This window comes from Uranotaenia lowii, chromosome 3 (assembly GCF_029784155.1).
Source record: "Uranotaenia lowii strain MFRU-FL chromosome 3, ASM2978415v1, whole genome shotgun sequence".
NCBI classification, from domain to species: domain Eukaryota; kingdom Metazoa; phylum Arthropoda; class Insecta; order Diptera; family Culicidae; genus Uranotaenia; species Uranotaenia lowii.
The window spans coordinates 110,680,115-110,701,526 of NC_073693.1; the positions used below are offsets into that span (position 1 = coordinate 110,680,115).

General features: G+C 38.7%; 3 protein-coding genes across 4 annotated transcripts in view; all 3 read left to right on the forward strand.

Annotated features, from left to right (window-relative positions):
- The window catches only part of LOC129752518 (uncharacterized), an 87,432-nt gene extending 81,837 nt beyond the window's left edge, over nt 1-5,595 (forward strand). The window contains exons 8-9 of the mRNA XM_055748290.1: nt 4,520-4,729; nt 4,797-5,595. Coding sequence (XP_055604265.1) covers nt 4,520-4,729; nt 4,797-5,135 — 549 coding nt within the window. The 3' untranslated portion in view covers nt 5,136-5,595. The remainder of the gene's footprint in view (nt 1-4,519; nt 4,730-4,796) is intronic.
- A 2,607-nt stretch (nt 5,596-8,202) lies between these two features.
- LOC129756952 (transcriptional repressor CTCF-like) lies at nt 8,203-15,127 on the forward strand. 2 transcript variants are annotated; one of them, XM_055754027.1, is made up of 5 exons: nt 8,203-8,362; nt 9,697-10,748; nt 10,806-11,603; nt 11,678-11,793; nt 14,804-15,127. In XM_055754027.1, exons 2-5 carry the CDS (start codon nt 9,710-9,712, stop codon nt 14,813-14,815), a joined length of 1,965 nt encoding a protein of 654 aa, XP_055610002.1. In that variant the 5' UTR covers nt 8,203-8,362; nt 9,697-9,709; the 3' UTR covers nt 14,816-15,127. The 2 variants fall into 2 exon arrangements, with proteins under 2 accessions (XP_055610002.1, XP_055610003.1); XM_055754028.1 differs by having other exon boundaries at nt 8,216-8,371.
- Nucleotides 15,128-19,982: 4,855 nt separating this feature from the next.
- LOC129752519 (uncharacterized) lies at nt 19,983-21,308 on the forward strand. Its single transcript, XM_055748291.1, has one exon. It carries the CDS (start codon nt 19,983-19,985, stop codon nt 21,306-21,308), a length of 1,326 nt encoding a protein of 441 aa, XP_055604266.1.
- Nucleotides 21,309-21,412: the final 104 nt, after the last annotated feature.

Genomic DNA, 21,412 nt, shown 5'->3' on the forward strand with positions numbered 1-21,412 from the left:
TTCACTATTTCATCAAAATCTTGGCTACTAATTGTTTCGAATGTGTGAAAAATTCCAGTATTGTACATAATCTGATTCACGCAGCCATTTGAGCTTGTCGGAATGCTGTTATGAATTTCCATGACGCTATCAATAAAGAAGTCATTAAACTTCTCTGCAATGTCTTTTTCGTCTGTGATTTCCACTCCGTTAAATGTGACCGAATTAGCAATTGTACTATTAGACTTCATCAATCGTTTTATTGTTTTCCATAATTGTTTTCCATTGGATTTGTTTCTCTCCAGCTCGTCTTGAATCGATTTATTTTTTGCCTCTTTGATTTTACGTAAATATTCGTTCCTGACAGCTTTGTATTTTTGCCAATTTCTTTCGCATTTCGTTCTTAAAAATTGTTTGTAAAGATTATCTCTACGTTTTTTGATTTCACTAAGGGTTCGGGAATACCATTTAGTATCTGACCCAGTACCATTTAGTACTAGTTTTTTACGAACAAGTGCATTAACACTATCTTTAAGTAAAAGATCGATACGTCTTACCAACTCATTAAAGTCTGCGCATCTTAAGGTTTGAATACCTGCCTCAAGAAGTTGACTAAATACAATGTTATTATATCCACTCCAGTCGTTCACCATATGATAGATTTCGGGTCCGCCATCATCGAGTCCAAATCCAGCAACAATATTAACTGTCTCATGATCTGATACACGAAAATCAGGAATGGTTGTTGCTTCAGCTCTTTCCACATTTGTGAAAACCAAATCTATTCTAGAATTGCTTGATGCCGTAATGCGAGTGTCTTCCATAACAATTTGGCGAAAACCATATGCCTCCATGACACGTTTCAAATCTCTGCACTCTGTCTCATTGTTGAAATTAATGTTAAAATCTCCACAGAAGATATTGTCAATTTCGTCCAGAACAATTTGATTCAACCAAATATTTTCCAAGATATCCAAAAAACGTGTATTACTGGCGCTAGGGGAATGATAAATTCCTCCAACGACCATCTGTCTTTTACCATCACTTAGTTTTCCTGCCAGAATCCAATTCATTTCGACATAATCAGTCAACAGAATGTCAATTTTGAACATATTATGTACATACATTGTAACTCCTCCCGTATGTCTTGAGTGCGAAAAACAGTTGATCATATTATATCCAATAATATCCAACGAACTTGCGTTCAAATCTACCGTAAGGTGAGTTTCAACTAAAACTAGAATTTTAGGCTTCAGCTCCTGAACCAACACACATATTTCCTCAAAATTATTGGTCAAACCGCATATATTCAGATACACAATATTAGAATTTGATTGCTATTTACCATAGTCGATGAACTTTTTTGCATTCGAAACTTTTCGTTTATACAGCTCACAATCATAGCTCCATGCTGGGTGGCAACAGTCTAGTTGTTGCTCCGAGTCTAGTTCCATCGTGCGATTGAAGTTTACACAGTTAATACACTTTTCACACTGAGAAGTACACTCTTTCGTTTCATGACTATCAGCGCACTTAGCACAACAAATCGGGTCTTTACAATGCTCAATTTTGTGACCAAATTTCCAACATTTGTAGCATCTTAAAACATTGATGGCTTCATAAATATTGCAACGTTCCCATCCTACATTTATTTTCCCGCGATTAATTAATGCAGTAAACGTATTCGGATCCACCTCTAAGGTAGCAATCATAGGATTACGTGTCCACTTCTTATTTTTTTCAATTTTTACTACTGAAATCACAGAATCAATCAAATTATTTTGTTTTTTTAGTAATTCAACAAAAGTTTGTTCATCGAAATCTTTGGATTCTTCAAATCCGACCACTTTTAACTTGGGCTTGGCAGGTTGTTTAATATCTACCGCGTATTTTTTTCCGAAAACTTCCAAGGACTGAGTCCTAAAACTATTTGCTTTCTCTTTTGTAGCACATCGTACCAGCACTTCACCAGTCGATTCAATGTAGCGAACAGATCTCACACCCAAAGACACTGGATCTAATGCAGACTTTAAGTCACTACGAGTTTTATTTATATCCTGATCAATAGTTGGTTTAAGTCGGACTGTTTCCTCCAATTTAGCTAGTGCATTTGTTCTACTATTGCTGGTTACTTCAACATTATCAATTTTGACGGAATCATCCACATTTTTCGTTTGCTTATTTCTGTTTGGGACTAAAACATTTTGCGCAGCAGCATTTGTTTTAACTACTTTAGAGTACGACATAGTGGGAGTTTTATCGTTATCATTTAATTTGCGTTTTTTTGAGTTCGAACGCAAATGGTATCTGACAACTTCAACTCCACCGTCTGCGTTAGGCTTTGAAACTAGATTCATTTCTTCTTGAACAATATTTTTAATCTGTGTCTTCAAATCAGATGGAATTAACGTTTGTTTACTAATTTTATCAATTTTGTCATTCATGTTAGCAATAATTTCCATTAAACAATTAAAGTTTTTATCACAACCAGGATTCTCCACACAGTCATCACATACAAAAACCGCATTTTTATTTTTTCGGAAAAGATCATAATTCGTAAACACCGCGTGCGGCAAACAGCTGACGTGAAATGCTTTTTTGCAGTTTCCAAAACAGAGAACGAGATCATCGAGCGTTGCAATTCTCCCACAGCATCGAGAACATAACGCAGAACTCATTCTCTCGCACTCATCCATCTCCCACACGAAGCGGCTTGGCCGCTTTTAGCATACACACACCACGGCGATCAGCAGTGATCGCTTTGTCTGACGCCAAGACGAATAACACAACAAAAAATAGAAATTAAAATGATACTTATCAACGTTCTGTAGGCCCAAATCAGGACAATTTCGTCGCCCGGAAAAAAGTTCTCTGCATGTCATCCGATCGGAATAGATGGCTATGAGCTTGATCACTAGAGACAACACTTAAAAATTCACTATTAGCGTTTTTTTCACATTAAAAAATTCACTTTATTTTGCACACAAAAGGTTAAGAACATCACTCGTTCACTTCACTTCACTTCACTTCAGAACTGTTGGGAATTTTGAAATCGATAACTGTGCTAAAACAGCAATATACGCCACCGGTGCCAGCCGAAATGTTTTAGCGTGGTCGAAAACCGTGTTTTGCATCTACCGTTGGGACAGCCCTTAGGGAATAGGCTTTTCAAGTGTCTGAACACGAAACAATAATGTAACCTCCATATTATAGCTATTTTCTATGGTTAAATAACCGTTTTCCTTAAGGTGGCCATTATGCCCCCATCTCCCCTAATTAACTCAAAATCGACCATTTTGTCACTTATACCCCTTTGGCTCTGAGAGCCTCAATTGTAAATTATGGGTCGATATTCCGGTTGATGTTGCCTGAGATCGATACATGATACTTGTAACTCAGTAATCAGTAGAAATGAATAAAGTTATTATTATTAATCATGAGTTACAAGTCCTCATGTATCGATCTCAGGTAACATCAACCGGAATATCGACCCATGATTTACAATTATAACATTTATGTTCACATTTTCTGTTCTAGAGAACTTGGAATTCAACTTACAATTCAGCGCCAATATTGATTAAACAATATGGGGCATATGACAGCGATTAAAGTTTGATTGAAATATGATTTGCATTTTTCAAATCATGATGTATTTAAAATTTACTACACAAAAATTTATGTGTCGAAAAAAATGAAAAAATAGGTGTACTGGTAGCGACATCTTATGGATGTTAGTCCACTTACGAATTTGGTTTGAATCTTAGGTTGGTATTCTCACACACGTTTTCAACACATTTTTGTTCGGGGCTCGATGTCTGTTCTCTGTGGTTTCAACTCGAAGAGGTAGAAGTTACATTTTTAGATTTCACTAGCGATTACTTTGCTTTCTACGTAAATTTTACCTTTTTATTATTTTTCGTGTACTGTGGGGCCGAGCCAGGAGTAGGCGATTATGAGAGACTCGGAAATGCGTGTTCAATAATATAACAAGCTCTCTCGTTTTAAGCCACAAATTGCGAAGGCCGCCCCAAATTGGGGCTAAAAAGAGACATGATCGACACACGAGATTCTCTCTACAGCCTACGCCTGAGTCTGACTGACTTCGGTCAAAGCGCCGAAGATGAGAGCGAACCTGGCAACGACCAAAACGCCAAAGTTTCTTAAAATGCGTTATTTAAAGGTTTTATGAAAGCCACTATGTAGTCTATTGAAGCTAACGACTGTCTTTCAAGCCTTTTTTCTTTTAAGAGTTTTACATCGTTTTTGAAAGTTCAACTATATTTTTCGCCTTATAATGGCTGCATAAAGGTTTTGGATAGCTAATTTGCAGTTCATTAAAAATTCTAACTTTTGAAAACCCTTAAAAACATTTTTAAAATCAAATTGAAAGTATTATTTAAAAAAATTCAACAGGGTTTGTAGCTTTCTTGAAGAATATGCATACAAGATTACAAAACACCACCATTTGCTTTCAATACTTTAAGGAGCTTTAATCTTTGATCTATAAACTAAACCGTTTCTTTAAATTGTCCTCCGACAGATCAAAACGACCGCCCCGGAAAAATTCCGGGTTCGTCCGAGCAATGGAGTGCTCGCACCGGGTGGCGTCGCAAGCATCAACGTGGTCCTGCTGCAACAGGGTCACCAGATTGCCGTCAATCCAGCCATCAATCGGGAAAAGTTCCTGGTAATGTGCATGGCGCTGACCGAGATGTTCACCAATACGCACGATATTGCCGAGTTTTGGAAGGTGAGTTTGAATCTGTTGTTTTGTTACTTGAAACTTGTGACCGACTTGTTGTTTATTCCAATTACAGAACACTCCAGCCAACAGTGCAGCGATAGAGCAGCATCGGTTGAAGTGTTCTCTGCCGATGATCCCTGACGATCCGGCCTTGCGCAATGGCATGCCCCCGTACGGAGATATGTTCGGTCCGGTTGCCGGTTTCGGGGGCAGCGACAAACAGATGCTTCACCTACAGCAAGTAATTACCCAGCTCAGTGGAACGACCCACAGGTTAGAGTCACAGATACGGTTCAACCAGAAACTCCAGTGGATCTCTCTAGCGCTCTTTTTGTTCATTGCGATAGCCATTATTTATATTTTGAAGGCGGAAATCAAGGGCAGTGCGGCGCAGTACTGTCTTAAGCCCTAATCAGGTGTGCGATGAATTTGTTATTAGCCGAGGGTCGCCCCTAACACATCTACATATGATAGCAACTGAAACGATGATTGAAAAGTGAGGAAAACGAGGGTTGAACCCTGCATGAAACCGGTGAAGATAAAAAAATCAATGGGTCTTCTTTGTTTGCCTGTATTACTTCTAAAATTTGTACTCTCTTTAACTGGCTTAGCCGGTATGGTTTATTTTTGTTTTTCGTTTGTTTTTCCTATGAAGGAATAAATTATACATAGTCCTTTTTATACATTATCTCGTTTTGTAATTATTTTCCCAATATATCCCCTTTTTGGACGTTTGAAGGGTTTCTGGTGAACGCAAAAATCGTTTCATGTACAAAACTCGTCGATGGCTTTTAATGATATTTTGTTAGCTGTAGATTTATTTAATTAAGTAGAATGTTTATGGAATACATAATTTTAATAAGAAAAATAAATTAGCATTGCGTAGCAGCTGTTCAAATGATTAGTGACGAAAGAAATCCAGAGATATTGCGGAATAAAACCTTATCCTCTTTTCGTATAGATGACGAAGTTAATAAAGGTCCCCGTTGATAATAGATTTCTAGAATGTTTAACATTATAACCATAGAAACTTTTTACCATTCTAAACAGAATCTTCCCTATAAAAAGGCCTGCATGGTACACTAGATGTTAGTTCTTGATAAACCGACGAAGGCCGCATCGAGGCAAGGTAGGTACACCTGGTAACTACATACTAAGTACTCATGAGATACAGTATGCTAAAAAAGTTTATCCACCCCCAGCGAAAAACTAGATTTATTCCAAAAAACCCTATGGAAAATTAAAACACAGTAAATTGTTGTTCAGTTTATTATTGTTTATGTTAAAACAAAGTCAATTCATCCAAGTTCCAAATTAAAACATATCCTGTTGCATTTGAGATATGATGTTAAAAAAAAGATAAAAAATAACGCAAAAAAGTTTATTCACCCCTGTGACTCACATAGCTTTAGTACTTCGTGTGACCTCCTTTGGCTTCAATAACTGCTTGACAACGTCGTGGCATCGATTCAACAAGCTTTGCAGTTGTTTCCGGGATGATTTTGTCCCATTCAGTTGAGACTACCTGCCGCAATTGCTGGATGCTTCACCTTATTCCAGTCATCACTGGTCCATGAAATGTGGTCCAGGGCCCACTTCAATCTTTTTTTGATATTTTTTGCGGACAACCATGGCTTCTTAAGCGCTACTCTGCCCTTAAGACCTTTCTTTTGAAGACGATTTCGCACGGATTGTGATGTCAGTTGAATGGCAAATTCGCTTTTAATCTGTTTCACAATTTTCGGAGCTGATAGTCCCCGGTCCAGCTCTGCCTTCTTCACGATAACTCTGTCAATTCGGCCTGTAGTCTTTGAAGGACGCCCTGATCGCTTAGCCGGTGAGATTGAACCACGCTGTTTGTACCCCTAAACAATCCTAGTAACCGTATCTTTATTAAGCTGGACAATATCGGCAATATTACGGTAGCTTTTGCCGGTTTTGTGATGTTCAACAATCAAATTTCGGATGCTGATCGGAATTTGTGCTTTTTTGGGCATTTTGCAACCAATTACTTCCAATTTTGAACACAAAACGAAAACTTTAAGAGCGCTAAATGACATCTAGACACAATGTTTACATTCAAGAAAGCTGCAGGCTATACACTAAAACTTTGTAAAACACACTTGAATTGTAGTACCATTTGAGGGTGTATAAACTTTTTTGGGGATTTTTTACCCTTTTTCACAATTTATCACATAAAACCCCGAGAAATGATATACCTAAACGCCGTATTTTCAATGGCAATATAATAAATAAACATAAAATGATAAATTCATGAAATCAACTTGATTTTCACCAGAAAAACATTACAATTGTAAATTTGTGAGGTGGGTGGATAAACTTTTTTTGCATACTGTATCGTTTCCGAGTCGTCTTAGAAAAAGACAAAGATGGAAAGAAATCTAGAAAAGTGTAGATAAAAATTTATTTCAACAATACATATTTTGGATCGAAATAACGGGGTATCTTTTCAAAATTTGATTAAATAAAAGTGGTATTTTAAATGCGTTTATTTAAATAGAAATAAGATGTTGCCAAATTAATAACGCTATGCAACAATGTTCTAGTTTTTTGTAATGTACTCAAACGAACTTGTTCATCCGTAAAATGGAAGTAAATGACATGATTAATCCTTAATAAACATTAATTTTTATGATTTCAGCTAGTAGAATTTTTTGTAGTATTTTTTACCCCTAAATGTATGCAGTAACCTTATGCTTTTTCTTTTAATAAATGTTTACAGAAAAAGTTTAAAATTCAATTCAAACAAAATCTTAAATTACTGCAATTAGTGCTTTATGCGTTATTACATCACAAAAGTATCAAAAGCTATAAATTTTCTTTTGATTGTTTCATTAAACACTAGCACGTCTTTGTAAATTTAAAAATAACTGCAGGTGAAACCAATAATTTTTATGATTTCGTCAATTTGATGTCCCATGAACCTAATAACTTTGATTTACAAGCGGTATGATTATCTGTGGAAATTAGGTTTTTAGAAGCCATTGCAGTTGAAAAGTGTTGCATGATGCGCAGTTTATTCATCCCATTTTAAGTCCACGTGTAATATTGCATACGTACAGGAGTACTTATCAATGGGATGTGCAAACAACTTCAATTCATCAAAAAACTCTAAACCCTGCAGGGAACGAAACAAGAAGCACCTTATTTTAACAAATCGAGTAAAATCGTTTCGATAAATTTTAGATTGTCCTCATGAGTCATCCACGCATCAAGCTCAGCCGTAACCGCGCGCCAAATTCAAACGCATTTTTCCTTGCCCTTTTTCATTCGCATTCGTTTGTCAAAAGATGGCATTCCAAGCCGTTAGTTGACAGTTGCGCCCTCCATCTGTTATTTTTTCCCTCTCCCTCAACCTTCTGTTTCGCTCTCGCATCAATCTCTCTTTTTCCCGCTTGCAAGCCACCGTTGGCCATCTGCTTTCTGCTGCTGTGTTTTGCTCGCGAGCTTACGATTTCGACCGCAGCCAACTACGGAGCAGCAGTTGAAATCGAACCTTTGCCAAGCGCCCTCCAGAAGAAAAAGTGCTAAACAGCGCTCGCCCTGTGTATGTGATTGGGAGCTTGAAAATTTGTGATTTGGAAAATCGAACTGGACAATCTTTGAAACTGGTCAAAGGTGAGTATTGTTAGTGTCTTTTGGTAATTATGTGTGCTAAATTTAGTTTCCGGAATCAAAAATCTACTTTTGATGCGTATAATTGGCAATTTTCCTATCAATATATCGCACGATCGAACACTCGCCCTCTTCTGAGTGAGACGCCATATTTCGAATGCAGATAGCAGCCATCAAATATGGCAGGCAACGCAGCAGCGCTCGCGGTGAGAAAAACTTGAAATTTTGGCCACCGGTAGCCCGAGTGGCTCCCTCTGGCAGTGGCCAAATCGTATCACCAAATGTAAACAAAGATTTATCCGTTCGATATTTGCTACGAAAACTTATGTGATTTTGAAAGATTTTCTGAAATTGTATAGTTTCTTATCGCATTACCTCACCATCAAAGAGTATATCAATCTCCATATGATTGTATTTTCTTCTACGAATCGCTAGTGTGGTGATGATCGATTTCTTGGCCATTGTTGATGTGTGTTAGTGAGTATAGGGTAAGCACCTCATATATTGGCTCAGCCAGATATAAAGCATAAAAATGAAGAATGTAAATTCGTAAGATAACTGTTGGGACCTTTTTTCTTTTTGACTAAAACTTCCTATCAGCAATGTTTTTAAATTATAAAAATTATATGATTATTATGTAGGATAGGGTGGCAATGGATATGTGGGAAAGATTTCATGAACGAATTTTGAAAACCGACCATATAAATTTTGTAGATTGATCCAAAAAAAACTGATTTGTGCAAAATTTTAGCTCAATCAAACTTTATTGAGGGGAACTTCAAAGCGCTTAAAGTTTCGTTTTTTATCCTTAAAAATCACCCATAGGAGTCCAAAGGAAATCGAAAAAAATCGAAATTGTTATTTTGATTCGGATCTCGACGTGTCATGCATTTTTAAGGCATTTAGCTCTCTCCTACAAGAAAAAAAGGCATTTGGCAACAAATCAAAATTTCGATTTTAAGAATTTCCTTCGGTCTTTCTTTGTTAATTTTTAGATTTTGAAATTGATTTTTGGAAAAATTATTTTTTTGAGCTAACACCACATTTCTACGTTTTAGCCTGTTTAAGTCATTTGGCATCAAAATTAAAAAATCGATTTTTGCGATTTCCATTAGTCCCCCACATTAGGTGATTTTTGAAAACCGAAACTTTGAGCGCTTTGAGGCACTCCTAAATCAATTCCGATGGAGTTGAAATTTTTTACAGGTCTTTTTTCGGGTCAATGGCTCTAAGAAGCAGATTTAGTTATACCTAAATTATTTAGAATAAGGCCAATACAATAATATACAAAATCTTTTGTCTATTTTATATTCTAACATCGCTTCTTCCTCTCATAGCTGACCTGCAGCCATGGCTACTCGTGCAACCAAGGTGTCGGTTAAAAAAGAGGAAACCGAGATCCAAACTTTTTTGGAAACATTCAATGAGGAAACTACCAATGATAATGATAACGAAGAAACGAAAGGCGATGAAGAGGACGAGGAAGGAGATGATGAGGAGGGATGTTACTTCGTAGATCAAGCTGGTAATTACTACTACCAGGCTAGTAAGGATTCAGAACCGGTTCTTACGACGGCACCCCCGGATGCTGAACTTGTCGAAGAAGATGAAGCTGAAAGGCAGACTGAAGAGGACTTTAAACTAAAACCTGCTGCAACGAAAAGCGGAACAAAAAAGGCGAAACCTAGTAATACCAAAACGATCGAGAAGAAGGAAAATGAGGGCGTCAGTTACGTATTGATCATGCAGGATGATGAAAAAGATGATCAGGAAGAGGGAGAGGAGGACCTGGAAGAGGATGAAAATATTTATGACTTTGACGTGGGTGAACTCGATGAGCCGAAGGCCAAAGGGTCGACCAAAGCTAAAACCCAAAGCTCTGGAGCACAAAAATTCATGTGTAACTATTGTAACTACACTACAAACAAACGTTTCTTGTTGGCACGTCACATGAAGTCCCATTCCGAGGATCGTCCCCACAAATGTTCCGTTTGCGAACGGGGCTTCAAAACGGTAGCATCGCTTCAGAACCACGTGAACACCCATACCGGTACCAAACCACACCACTGCAAACACTGTGAAAGTAATTTCACCACTTCCGGGGAGCTGGTCCGTCATGTGCGCTACAGGCACACCCACGAAAAACCGCACAAGTGCCCGGAATGCGATTATGCCAGCGTTGAACTTAGCAAGCTGAAGCGTCACATTAGATGTCACACTGGCGAGCGACCATACCAGTGTCCACATTGCACCTACGCATCGCCGGATACGTTCAAACTGAAGCGTCACTTGCGCATACACACCGGAGAGAAGCCGTACGAGTGCGACGTCTGCCATGCCCGGTTCACTCAGTCCAACTCGCTCAAAGCCCACAAAATGATTCACCAAGGTACTATTTAATAATGTTTCTTTTTTATCAATTTCTTAAATATGTTTCTCCTTCTAGTCGGCGATAAGCCCGTCTATCACTGCGAGCTGTGCCCAACGACTTGCGGGCGCAAAACAGATCTCCGGATACACGTTCAGAAGTTACACACCCCCCTGGAAAAACCAATGAAGTGTCGGCGTTGTCACAAGGTGTACCAGGATCGGTACTCGTACAAAATGCACACTAAAACGCACGAGGGAGAAAAATGCTATCGCTGTGACCTGTGTCCCTATTCGTCGATTTCGGCTCGGCATCTGGAGTCGCACATCCTGGTGCACACGGATCAGAAACCGTTCCAGTGTGAGATGTGCGAACAGTCGTTCCGGCAGAAACAATTACTGAGACGACATCTCAATCTGTATCACAATCCCGATTACGTGGTTCCAACGCCAAAAGCTAAGACGCATAAATGCCCCAGCTGCCCGAGGGCTTTCCGCCACAAGGGCAATCTAATCCGACATATGGCAATGCACGATCCGGATTCGACCGTGCGAGAAGAGCAGATAGCCCTGAAGGAAGGTCGCCAGAAGAAGCTCAACATTAGCTTCGGTGGAATTTCAGAAGAGGAAGAAGAGGAGGAGGAGGAGGAGGAAGAGGGCGATGAAGATCAGGAAATTATGACTGTCGAGGGTGAAGATGGTCAGTATGTTGTGCTGGAAGTTATTCAGCTGCAGGATGAAGAGGACAAAAAACCAAAAATTAAGAAAGATGCAGATTCGAATGATGAGGAGGAAATTGATAATAAAGATTCCATTCTCAATGAACAAGAGATAGATTTAGGCGAAACGGCTGAAGGAGAATTTATTTTAAACGAAGGTAATTCCTAGCGTTAGAAGCTTTGAATTTACATGATTTTTCTACTACTTTTTTTTTCTTTTATCTCTATGCAGAGCTGGCAGAAAGCATGCTTATCTCCACGTTGGAGCCACCTAATAAAAAGCGACGATTCAACAGCACTGTCGTAGCCCGTGCCGGCAAAGATATGGACAACTGTTTCGGATTCGATGTAAGTTAGATTTTTTTCGGATATTTAATTTCGAAATATGTTTTCGTCTATATTTGGAAAAATATTCGGAAATCCTTTTTGCCTTTCTAACAGAAAGGTTTGGTTATCGGTCGATTTGAGAGATCATTAATTATGGATCTTAGACATACCTTTATAGGTACCTATCGACTCAGCTCGACGAGTTCTGTTGATGTCCGTGGATTTGTATGTGCCAAGAACGTTTTTGCGAAACTGGGCTGCACAATTAAAATGATTTTAGTCTCAAAAGAATGCATTTTTTTTCTACACAACCCTTTCAAAAACGGGAAAAAAACAAAATAGTTGAAACCGTTTTCTTTACGAAATACATATCATACTTATTATGGCATAAAAAAAAGTTGCTAGTGGCGCCTCGAAGCAGCAGCACCAGCAATCATTTATAAATTAGAGATAATCAAAATAAAAAATTAAAATTTATTGACTCGGGAATCGAACCAAAACCTTCAGATCCCAAGGCGCAAACGCTATCCAATAAACCATTAGCACGCTTGACAAAGAGTGGCGACTAAGACGCACCGTGGTCTGGGCAGTTTCTCAGTCTGCTGGGGCAAATACGGCAACAATGTTTATATCTTACACTTCTTGCTTTTCAATGCAGCAAATGGCGGATGGGCGTTTCCTTCAGAGTCCGCCATGCCTATTAGACACTATAATTTCATATATGAAATTATAGTGTCTATAGCCATGCCGGGTGTCAACAAAATGCAGAGCCGTACAGAAAACTGCGTTGGGGGGGGAATTTATATGAAGATTTTATGACCTTCGTTTTTTTTTTACCCGTGTTGAAGAATGAATTAATGTTTTTTTTTTCATTTCTACATACATAATTTAGATTCAATTTCAGATGCAGAATTCAGATTCAGTTTTCAAATTCAGAATACAGGTTTAGGAATCAGAATTCAGGATTCAGAATTCAGAATTCAAAATTCAGATTCACAACTCAGATTCAGAATTCAGTTTCAGAATTCAGATTCAGAATTCAGATTCAGAATTCAGATTCAGAATTCAGATTCAGAATTCAGATTCAGAATTCAGATTCAGAATTCAGATTCAGAATTCAGATTCAGAATTCAGATTCTGAATTCAGATTCAGAATTTAGATTCAGATTCAGAATTCAGATTCAGAATTCAGATTTAGAATTCGGATTCAGAATTCAGATTCAGAATTCAGATTCAGAATTCAGATTCAGAATTCAGATTCAGAATTCAGATTCAGAATTCAGATTCAGAATTCAGATTCAGAATTCAGATTCAGAATTCAGATTCTGAATTCAGATTTAGAATTTAGATTCAGATTCAGAATTCAGATTCAGAATTCAAATTCAGAATTCACAATCAGAGTTAAGATTTAGAATTCAGATTCAGATTTCAGATTTTTGTACATTTATTTTCAGCATATCGGTGAAAATTTAGATTCTTGGAGAAAGAATATCGGAATTGAAAATTTATAATGATTGATGTTGCGGGGTAAAGTATGGTGTGCGTTTATAAGTTTTCCTTGCAAAAATGTTCTTTTGCTCTTTTCTCTTCATTTTTTTATCCATCTTTATCAGATTCAGAATTCAGATTCAGAATCCAGAATTAGAATTCAGATTCAGATTTAGAATCCAGATTCCAGATTCAGATACAGAATACAGATTTAGAATTTAGATTCAGAATTAAAATTAAGAATTCAAAATTCAAAATTTTGAATTGAGAATTCAGAATTCAGAATTCTGAATTCTGAATTCTAAATTCTTAATTCTAAAATCTTAATTCTGAATTTGAACTCAGAATTCAGATTCATAATTCAAATTCTGAGTTCAGATTCAGAATTCAGATTGAGAATTCAGATTTAGAATTATGATTAAGAATTCGGATTAAAGATCAACCTGGAATTTGAAATTGGAAATTACATTCAAATATTAGACTAAGTGCTGTAACTCAAAATTCAAACTTTAGAATCAGAATAAGATTTCAGATTTAGTTTTCAGAATGAGATTAATCATTTAATAGTCATATTACTTTCCCCTGCTTTTGTGAGAATTTTTTCTTTTATGCATGGTTGAGCTCTAAAAAAGGTATCATGCTAGGCCACGTGTCACGGCTATCCATCAATATTGTAGTTGGTTTTACTTATTCAGTAAAAAAAGCATAAAAAAACAGTATGATTCGAACCGTGACCAGCATCGTGAAAGTTCTGGTTGCTACCACGGCACCATTTCAGCGTGTTATAAGACTTGGAAACTCAACTGTTTAAATACCATTCTTTCCATACATAAAATGAACTCCTTACATACCAGTTCGCTTTTCCCCAAAAAACGTACAATGCATCATTTTTTTATATTGAGATCGGAATTTTTCTTGTTTGAATATCTGAAATCATACTTATATGATGCAGAGGGAAGGAATCTATCATGTGTATTCTATATTATTTTATATATTTCCAAATATAACTTACACTCTGTTAGAAAGGCTCCAAATCCACTGTTAAGTGTATTAAATCGGGTTTTTCACTTGGTTTCTGTTTTTTAGTTAACATTTTGATTCCAGTTTGCTTTGGAATTTCTAATTAGGAATCCATTGTTTAGATTCTAATTTTAACTTTTAAATTACAACTTCATTTTTGATTAATCTATTTTCATATCCATATCATTCTGGATTTAAGAATCGAATTTGATATCTAAATTTGAAATAGCCATGTCATGTAACAAATAGAGACCGAATTCCTTTACCAGCTATCGAATCCTGATGTGGGTTCATAATTTGAACTTAGATTTTGAATTCCGATCTAGAATGTTGCTTACGATAAATACACTTTTTTAATTCGATTTTCTTAGTTTTGTATCGTTTTATTCAATTTTGACTCTGATAACGTATTCAAACTGTAAAGATTTTTCTTATTTAATTGTTTTTTTAATCAAATTTTTATTCGAATTTTGTTTCAAATAAATACATTCATACTCACACAAATTCTTACCATCTTTCACAGGATGATGAATAATTCATCTTTCAAGGAACTGTTCCATACCTTGTCCTCAACAGAGCATTAATCAATCGTATAAGAATAAACAAGAAGGTAGAAGTACCTTAACCGGATCGGATCCTAACTTAGTTGAGTTTTTTCTTCTGCGAAAAAGCTAACAAAAAGAATGTTTGTATCACAGAACTTTCAACTTACTTAAGTTAATTTCAAAAGCTTGCTAGTCTGTAGTTTCATTAGAAGTAATCGATTAATAAGGTATGATTTTGTAAAAATTTCTGTATCATTTTTAAAGTTCCAATAAACGTTTCAAATATTTTAGAATATTCAAAAGCGAGCTATTCGAATAATGATTTTTGAAAGAAAAGCCTTCCTCAGCAATTAAACTAAGAAAGTCAAAGATGGACCTTCAAATTTTAGATTGAGCGAGTTGACTGTTTGTTTGGGCGTGAAAAATTCGTTTTTCTTCAACCTTAATCGATTATCATTCAAGAAACGTAGTAACTTCATCATCGATGCACAGAAGGAAAACTCAGATTAATAGTGTTATTAGCTGATGGTGAGTTTTGACGAGTTGCAGAAATCATTGGCACGTGAAGAGAGGAAGTGCATTTCTGCTGTTTTCGTCGTCGTCGTCGCGTCTTGCTGATGAGCTGCTAGATTTGGTGGGACCTTAATCAAGGTATAGCATTGAAACTGATGACCAGTTGCCCATCGACCATCTGATAGGCTTTGATGTGTTCATCTCTATAGTTCATGTATCCGTTACGATGTGCGATACAGGTATATGGAACATCTCCGGTGCTATTGAGATAGTTAAATTTTATGTTCACGCCTTTCAGAAGTTTGTAGTCATTTATGCAGTTGCCATCTCTGATTTAAATAATGAAGGTGCTTCAAATTTGAAGGCAAAACATGCTTTAAAACAACTCAACCTTGGTCGACGTAGTAAATATTTATAGGTTTTTTACTACCAACCACAGTACACCAAGGTTTTTTTACGCGGTTTTTTTACACGGTTTTTTACACGGCTTTTTTTACACGGTTTTCGGTAATAAACACGGTTTTTTACACGGATTTCGCGAATTAACACGGTTTTTGAGGACACATATTCTAAGTCTTTTTCAAATGAAAACACTTAGAATCTTTTTGAAGTTGGGCAAATCTTAGCTCTGAGACTAAGAACATGAGACCTGAGACCTGAGGCTTGAGACCTGAAATATGAGACCTGAGACCAGAGACCTTAGACCTGAGACATGAGACCTGAGACATGAGACATGAGACCTGAGACATGAGACATAAGACCTGAGACATGAGATCTGAGATCTCATGTATCAGGTCTCATGTCTAATGTCTCCTGCAACCTGAGACATGAGACCTGAGACCTGAGACATGAGACCCGAGACATGAGACCTGAGACATTAGACCTGAGACATGAGATCTGAGACCTCATGTATCAGGTCTCATGTCTCATGTCCCAGGTCTAATGTCTCAGGTCTCATGTCTCAGGTCTCATGTCTCAAGTCTCATGTCTCAATTCCCATGTCTCATGTCTAAGGTCTCATGTCTCATGTCTCTGGTCTCAGATCTCAGGTCTCAGGTCTCATGTTTTAAGTCTAAGGTCCAGGTCTAATATCCCATGTCTCATGTCTCAGGTCTGAGGTCTCAGGTTTCAGATCTCAGGTCTCAGGTCTTAGGCACCAGTTCGGAGGTCTCAGATCTCAGGTTTCATGTCTCATGTCTTAAGTCTCGAGGCTCAGGTATTCAAAGTTTATTTTTACACGGTTTTCCGCAATTAGCACGGTTTTTTTTTTACACGGTTTTCGGGAATTAACACGGTTTTTTACGCGGTACGTATATCAGTGTAAAAAAACCTTACTGTATTTTTGTTTATTAAATTCCGCTCAACACAGTTAATCTCTGCAAAATGTAGTGATTAAAAAAATGTCATTTCAGCAGGGGCATCTCAACGTAAATTCAGAACTCGAATTATTTGTCTACCGAATTCGAATTAAAGCTTTTATTTCACTTATCAATGCCTAATTATTTAAGCTATTCCGTTATCAGTCGACTATTTTGTCGATTATTTGAAAACTCGAAAGATCTCGAAGTGATTTTTGACCAACACGGTTGGGTTTTTAATATTCTCACCAATCATATGTTTCCAGATTTTTCACAAAATCATAATTAAAATTTAGAAGTTTCAGATTTGCCAAAAAAATATTGTTTCAATTGCAATTTATTAAGACTCTACATTACAGGAAAATATCAACTACACAAAAGAACAGCATTTCAGGTGCCTACACACAGTAAACGAAAATTACCGAGTTCGGTAATTTTTTTACCAAAATCCTAACATGTAAAGAATCGATTTACCGATCATCGTTTAATTTTTACCGAAAAAATTACCGAACATTTACACATGTTAGGATTTCGGTAAAAAAAATTACCGAGCTTTACTGTGTATATTTTAAAACCTGTTTTAGGAAGACGCCAAACGTCCTGAGTTCAGTTTGTTCATTCATTTTTGACATCACAAAACTGCCGTTGGAAGCATAATTGTCACATGTTACTGTGGGATATGCGTTAAGGAATCTTGTAAAATGTTCAATATAGTCAAACAATGCAACTGGCAGCACTATCTGCCAGCATTGTTCGATCTGTCACGAGCAATATCTTTGTCGCTCTAACCATCTCTTTCTCTCCAATGGACATTGTCCCAATTCACCCATTCGTTTGCCTATCGTGCGCCATATCGGTTGTGCGCTTTGGCCGCGCAATAACCATCGGGACGAGAAAGCTAGATGGTCGAGTCGGTTCTCCGGTGGACTCCGGAATGAGTCCCACAGTTACAAAAAGGCAAAGCGAGAAAAACGCAATTAAAGTTTCACCTAAACATTTTGCTGTTTTCGCACAGTTTCGCAACTTTTGTTGACTTCAATGCCGTAGATCTCTAAAGTATATTCCTATCATATGAGCCTCGATCAAATTTTTCGAAAATGAACTGTTTTTTCAATGAAAATCTTTGTGTGACATTTATGCTGCGAAATTCTATGAATATTTGAAAAATGGACGCATATTTGTCACACCACGAACATTTTCTCAGTAGTTGTTTGGTGTGACGGATCGCTTACCGTAGACGAAGCTACGAAATTAATAACGCTCGAAAACTTTAAATTTGAGTTTAGTTTATAATTTTTGCAACATTTTTCACCCACATTTCCCCCATAGCATTTTCATTCAAATTCTATATCACTTACGGCATTCTCCATGAAGGCGCAGCAGCGCACTGAGTGGCCACGAAGCTTTTCCTCCTCCGCCTTGGTGTGGGCAAACCTCCTCTCGCCGCCTCCGGCATCATGCCCCAAAGGATTTTTCCGATGCCTCCGCTGGTACGCCGACCACAGATGCAGTCGAGTAGTGCCGTTGCTGATGAATGGCCCAACGCCACAGTTGATTCGATAATGGCAGGTGCCGTCGAAGATTGCAGTCGAAACTGCCGATGATGATGTGTGGCCCAAATGCCACAGTTGATTCGGCGACCACCGATGCAATCGGAAAGTGCAGTCGCAACTGCCGATGATAATACGTGGCCAAATGGTACCGTTGATGCGACGACCGCAGATGCAGTTGATGAGTACAGCCGAGACTGCCGATGGTAGTGGATGGCCAAAGGCCACAGTTGATTTCACGACCGCCGGTGCAGACGAAAGTGCAGTCGAAGCTGCCGATGATGATGTGTGGCCCAAATGCCACAGTTGATTCGGCGACCACAGGTGCAGTCGGAAAGTGCAGTCGCAACTGCCGATGATAGTAAGTGGCCAAATGCCACTGTTGATTGCACCACTGCAGGTGCAGCCGAGAAGTGCAGTCGAGACTGTCGTTGAAGTCGAATGGCTAATTGCCACAATAGGTGCTACGCCTACGGGAGCCTTAGAAACAAAGTGTCTCTAGGAGGATACTGTGTGGCTCAAAGCCACCTTTGATGTTGCACCGCGGGTGCGTTCTAGCCGAGAGAAGGCAGGCAGTTGTAGCCGAGACTCCCGGTGATGTTAAATGGCTAATTGCCACCTTTGAAGTTGCCAGCGCGGGCACGTTGTGGCCGAGGCGAGGCTGGCAGTTGTAGCCGAGAGTTCCGGAGATGCTGAATGGCTAAATGCCACCTTTCCTCCGGCAAAAGTTGCAGGAATCGATGGAAACCTCGAAGGTGCTTGATGGTGGATAAAAGAAGGCCGCCTGTGTTGAACATAAGGCGTTTGTTAGAGGAAAAGGTGGCAGGCTTTTTTCCGAAAGTGGCGTCTTACCTGAGCGACCCTTGTTCTTTTTGCTTTTCCGAAGCTTTAAGCTTCCCTCTCGCGCAAATTCACCCTTTTAGGTGGGCGGGAGAACACCTAGAGGCCGTGGATAGACTCGTTTTAGTTTTCTAAACGGTTAGTTTAACAAGGTGTCTCACCTTTCAGTGGGGATCTGCCCTCTAATCTTCTTCCGCGAGCACGTGCCGCGTGGCTGGTATGCGCCTTGTCGGAGCTAAAGCAAAACATACGAGTTTTTGTTAGTTTTGCGGCACTTTGCTCGCTCGAATTCTAACATACCTTTTTCTTTCAGTTTCGTGCTGGGAACTGTCGTATGCGGGTTTCCTCGGATTTTTCCCGTTTAACACACTGCCGCGCTACACTTCGCTCTCGTGGCGATCTTTTCTCTCCGCACCCGGAAATGATAATGACATTTCCCGGGTTTTCCACCTCACGCTAAACTTAGTATACTCGTGTATTCTACACGCCGAGTATTTTGCCGTTTGTTTGGGTAAATTTTAACGATACGCTATGATTTATCAACATGGGGATGGGTTTTTTGGTTGCCAAAATATCGTATCATATTATTTAGGACTAGAAACATCAAATGAAATTTAAATTGTAACATTGGTTTGGAATTTCGTGCGTGGTGTAGGGTCGCACCCCTCGGCGACCGCCTCACCTGTGAATGTGATAACCTTGGTTCTTGAGAGTGTGGGAAGTCGATGAACGAATGAGATGGCAGACACTGTACGGTAGCCGAGAAGTGTAGACGTGGCTGTGACTTGTGGAGGAATAATTAATAATAAATATAATCTGTAGTGCGAGTTAATCAAAGTGTTTTATTATTTATCCGAAGGATATCGTCTCAACAACCTGGCGACGAGGATTAAAAGATGGAGGAAGCAGGTCAAATCCCTTGTTTCCGATGTGAAACAATCAGAAAACAGAAGTTGTCTCAGGAATGGGACACTTGGAAAGTTTCTCTTGAGTGTTATTTCGAAGCATATGGAATAACGGATCAGAGGATGATGAAGGCTAAATTGTTGCATCTTGGAGGCGTTGAACTTCAACGTGTATTCCGGAGTTTGCCTGGTCACGATAAAGTACCGTTGGTCGCCGTAGACCCGCGAGTGTACGACTTGGCTGTCGAACTACTTGATGGCTATTTTCAAGCAGGCCGTCAATACGTGATTGAAAGAAGGAAACTACGGCAGATCAAACAAAGGGAAGGAGAAAAGTTTTCGCATTTCGTTCTGCGGCTTCGGCAGCAAGCTAGGTGTTGTGGATTTGAGAAACATTCCGGTGAAGTCAGCGAGATATTGAAGGAAATATACTTGATAGATGTGGTGGTAGAGAACTGTATGTCGGATGAACTAAGGAGAAGTATACTGAAGAAGGACCGCTCGTTAAGTGAGATAGAGGAGATAGCCGCGAGTATCGAAGACACAGAGATACAAATGTTGAATTTGAAGGGACCAGCTGTTGTGCAGGAACGAGCTGCTTATGAGATTGGAAATGTGCAAAGTGGGAAGAGATCGTTTCAACACACGGCTTACAGAAGAGGAGATGCTAGGAACAACCCACTGAAAAGGCAATCCGCTGTTGACAATTTCGCTAATCAGAACAATCAGTCATGTTTCGCATGCGGCGAGCAAGGCCATTTTGCTAAGTCTACCAATGGCGCGCGAGGTCGTCCATGTCGCCGATGTAAACAGCTGGGTCATTATGAGAAAATGTGTCTCAAGCGGAAGAATGACATGAAAGTGATGACCAAGTCGAAAAGGATCTACAATGTCGAAAATGTACCAACGAAGGAGGTTGACTCTCGTTCCGCATCAGCGGAGAAGGATACCAAAGAGGAAAAAGTTTATTACACGTTCTATGGAGGAAATCAGACAAATGTAGTACCAGGGAGGATTGGAGGCATACCCGTTCAACTGTTGATCGACTCCGGTGCGGATGCGAATTTGATCAAACCGGAAACATGGGAAATGCTCAAGAGTCGGAAAGTTCACGTGAGGAGTTCTGTTAGAGGATCCTCAAAAGTCTTGAAAGGATATGGTAGTGACAAGCCGCTCACGATTGCTGGTTCATTTGTAGCCGAGATAGTTGTGGGAATGAAGAAGACAGAAGCGGAGTTTTTCGTTGTAGAGGGTGGTCAGCGAGACATCTTGGGTGATAGTACAGCAAAACAGCTTGGCGTTCTGAAGTTTGGTTGAATGAGATAGAAAAATTAATCCAAGTTGTTATTTTTACGGAATTGTTTATTATTATTTTTCCATGTAATTTTGTTTGATTTAGGTGGGTCTACACGTGAACGAAG

Bases quoted from the DNA above. Each gene is read 5' to 3' on its own strand.
- LOC129756952 (XM_055754027.1), top strand. From the start codon at position 9,710: ATGGCTACTCGTGCAACCAAGGTGTCGGTTAAAAAAGAGGAAACCGAG. The intron at 10,749-10,805 runs GTACTATTTAAT...TTCTCCTTCTAG, and splicing joins CCACAAAATGATTCACCAAG to TCGGCGATAAGCCCGTCTAT. The intron at 11,604-11,677 runs GTAATTCCTAGC...ATCTCTATGCAG, and splicing joins AGAATTTATTTTAAACGAAG to AGCTGGCAGAAAGCATGCTT.
- LOC129752519 (XM_055748291.1), top strand. From the start codon at position 19,983: ATGGAGGAAGCAGGTCAAATCCCTTGTTTCCGATGTGAAACAATCAGA.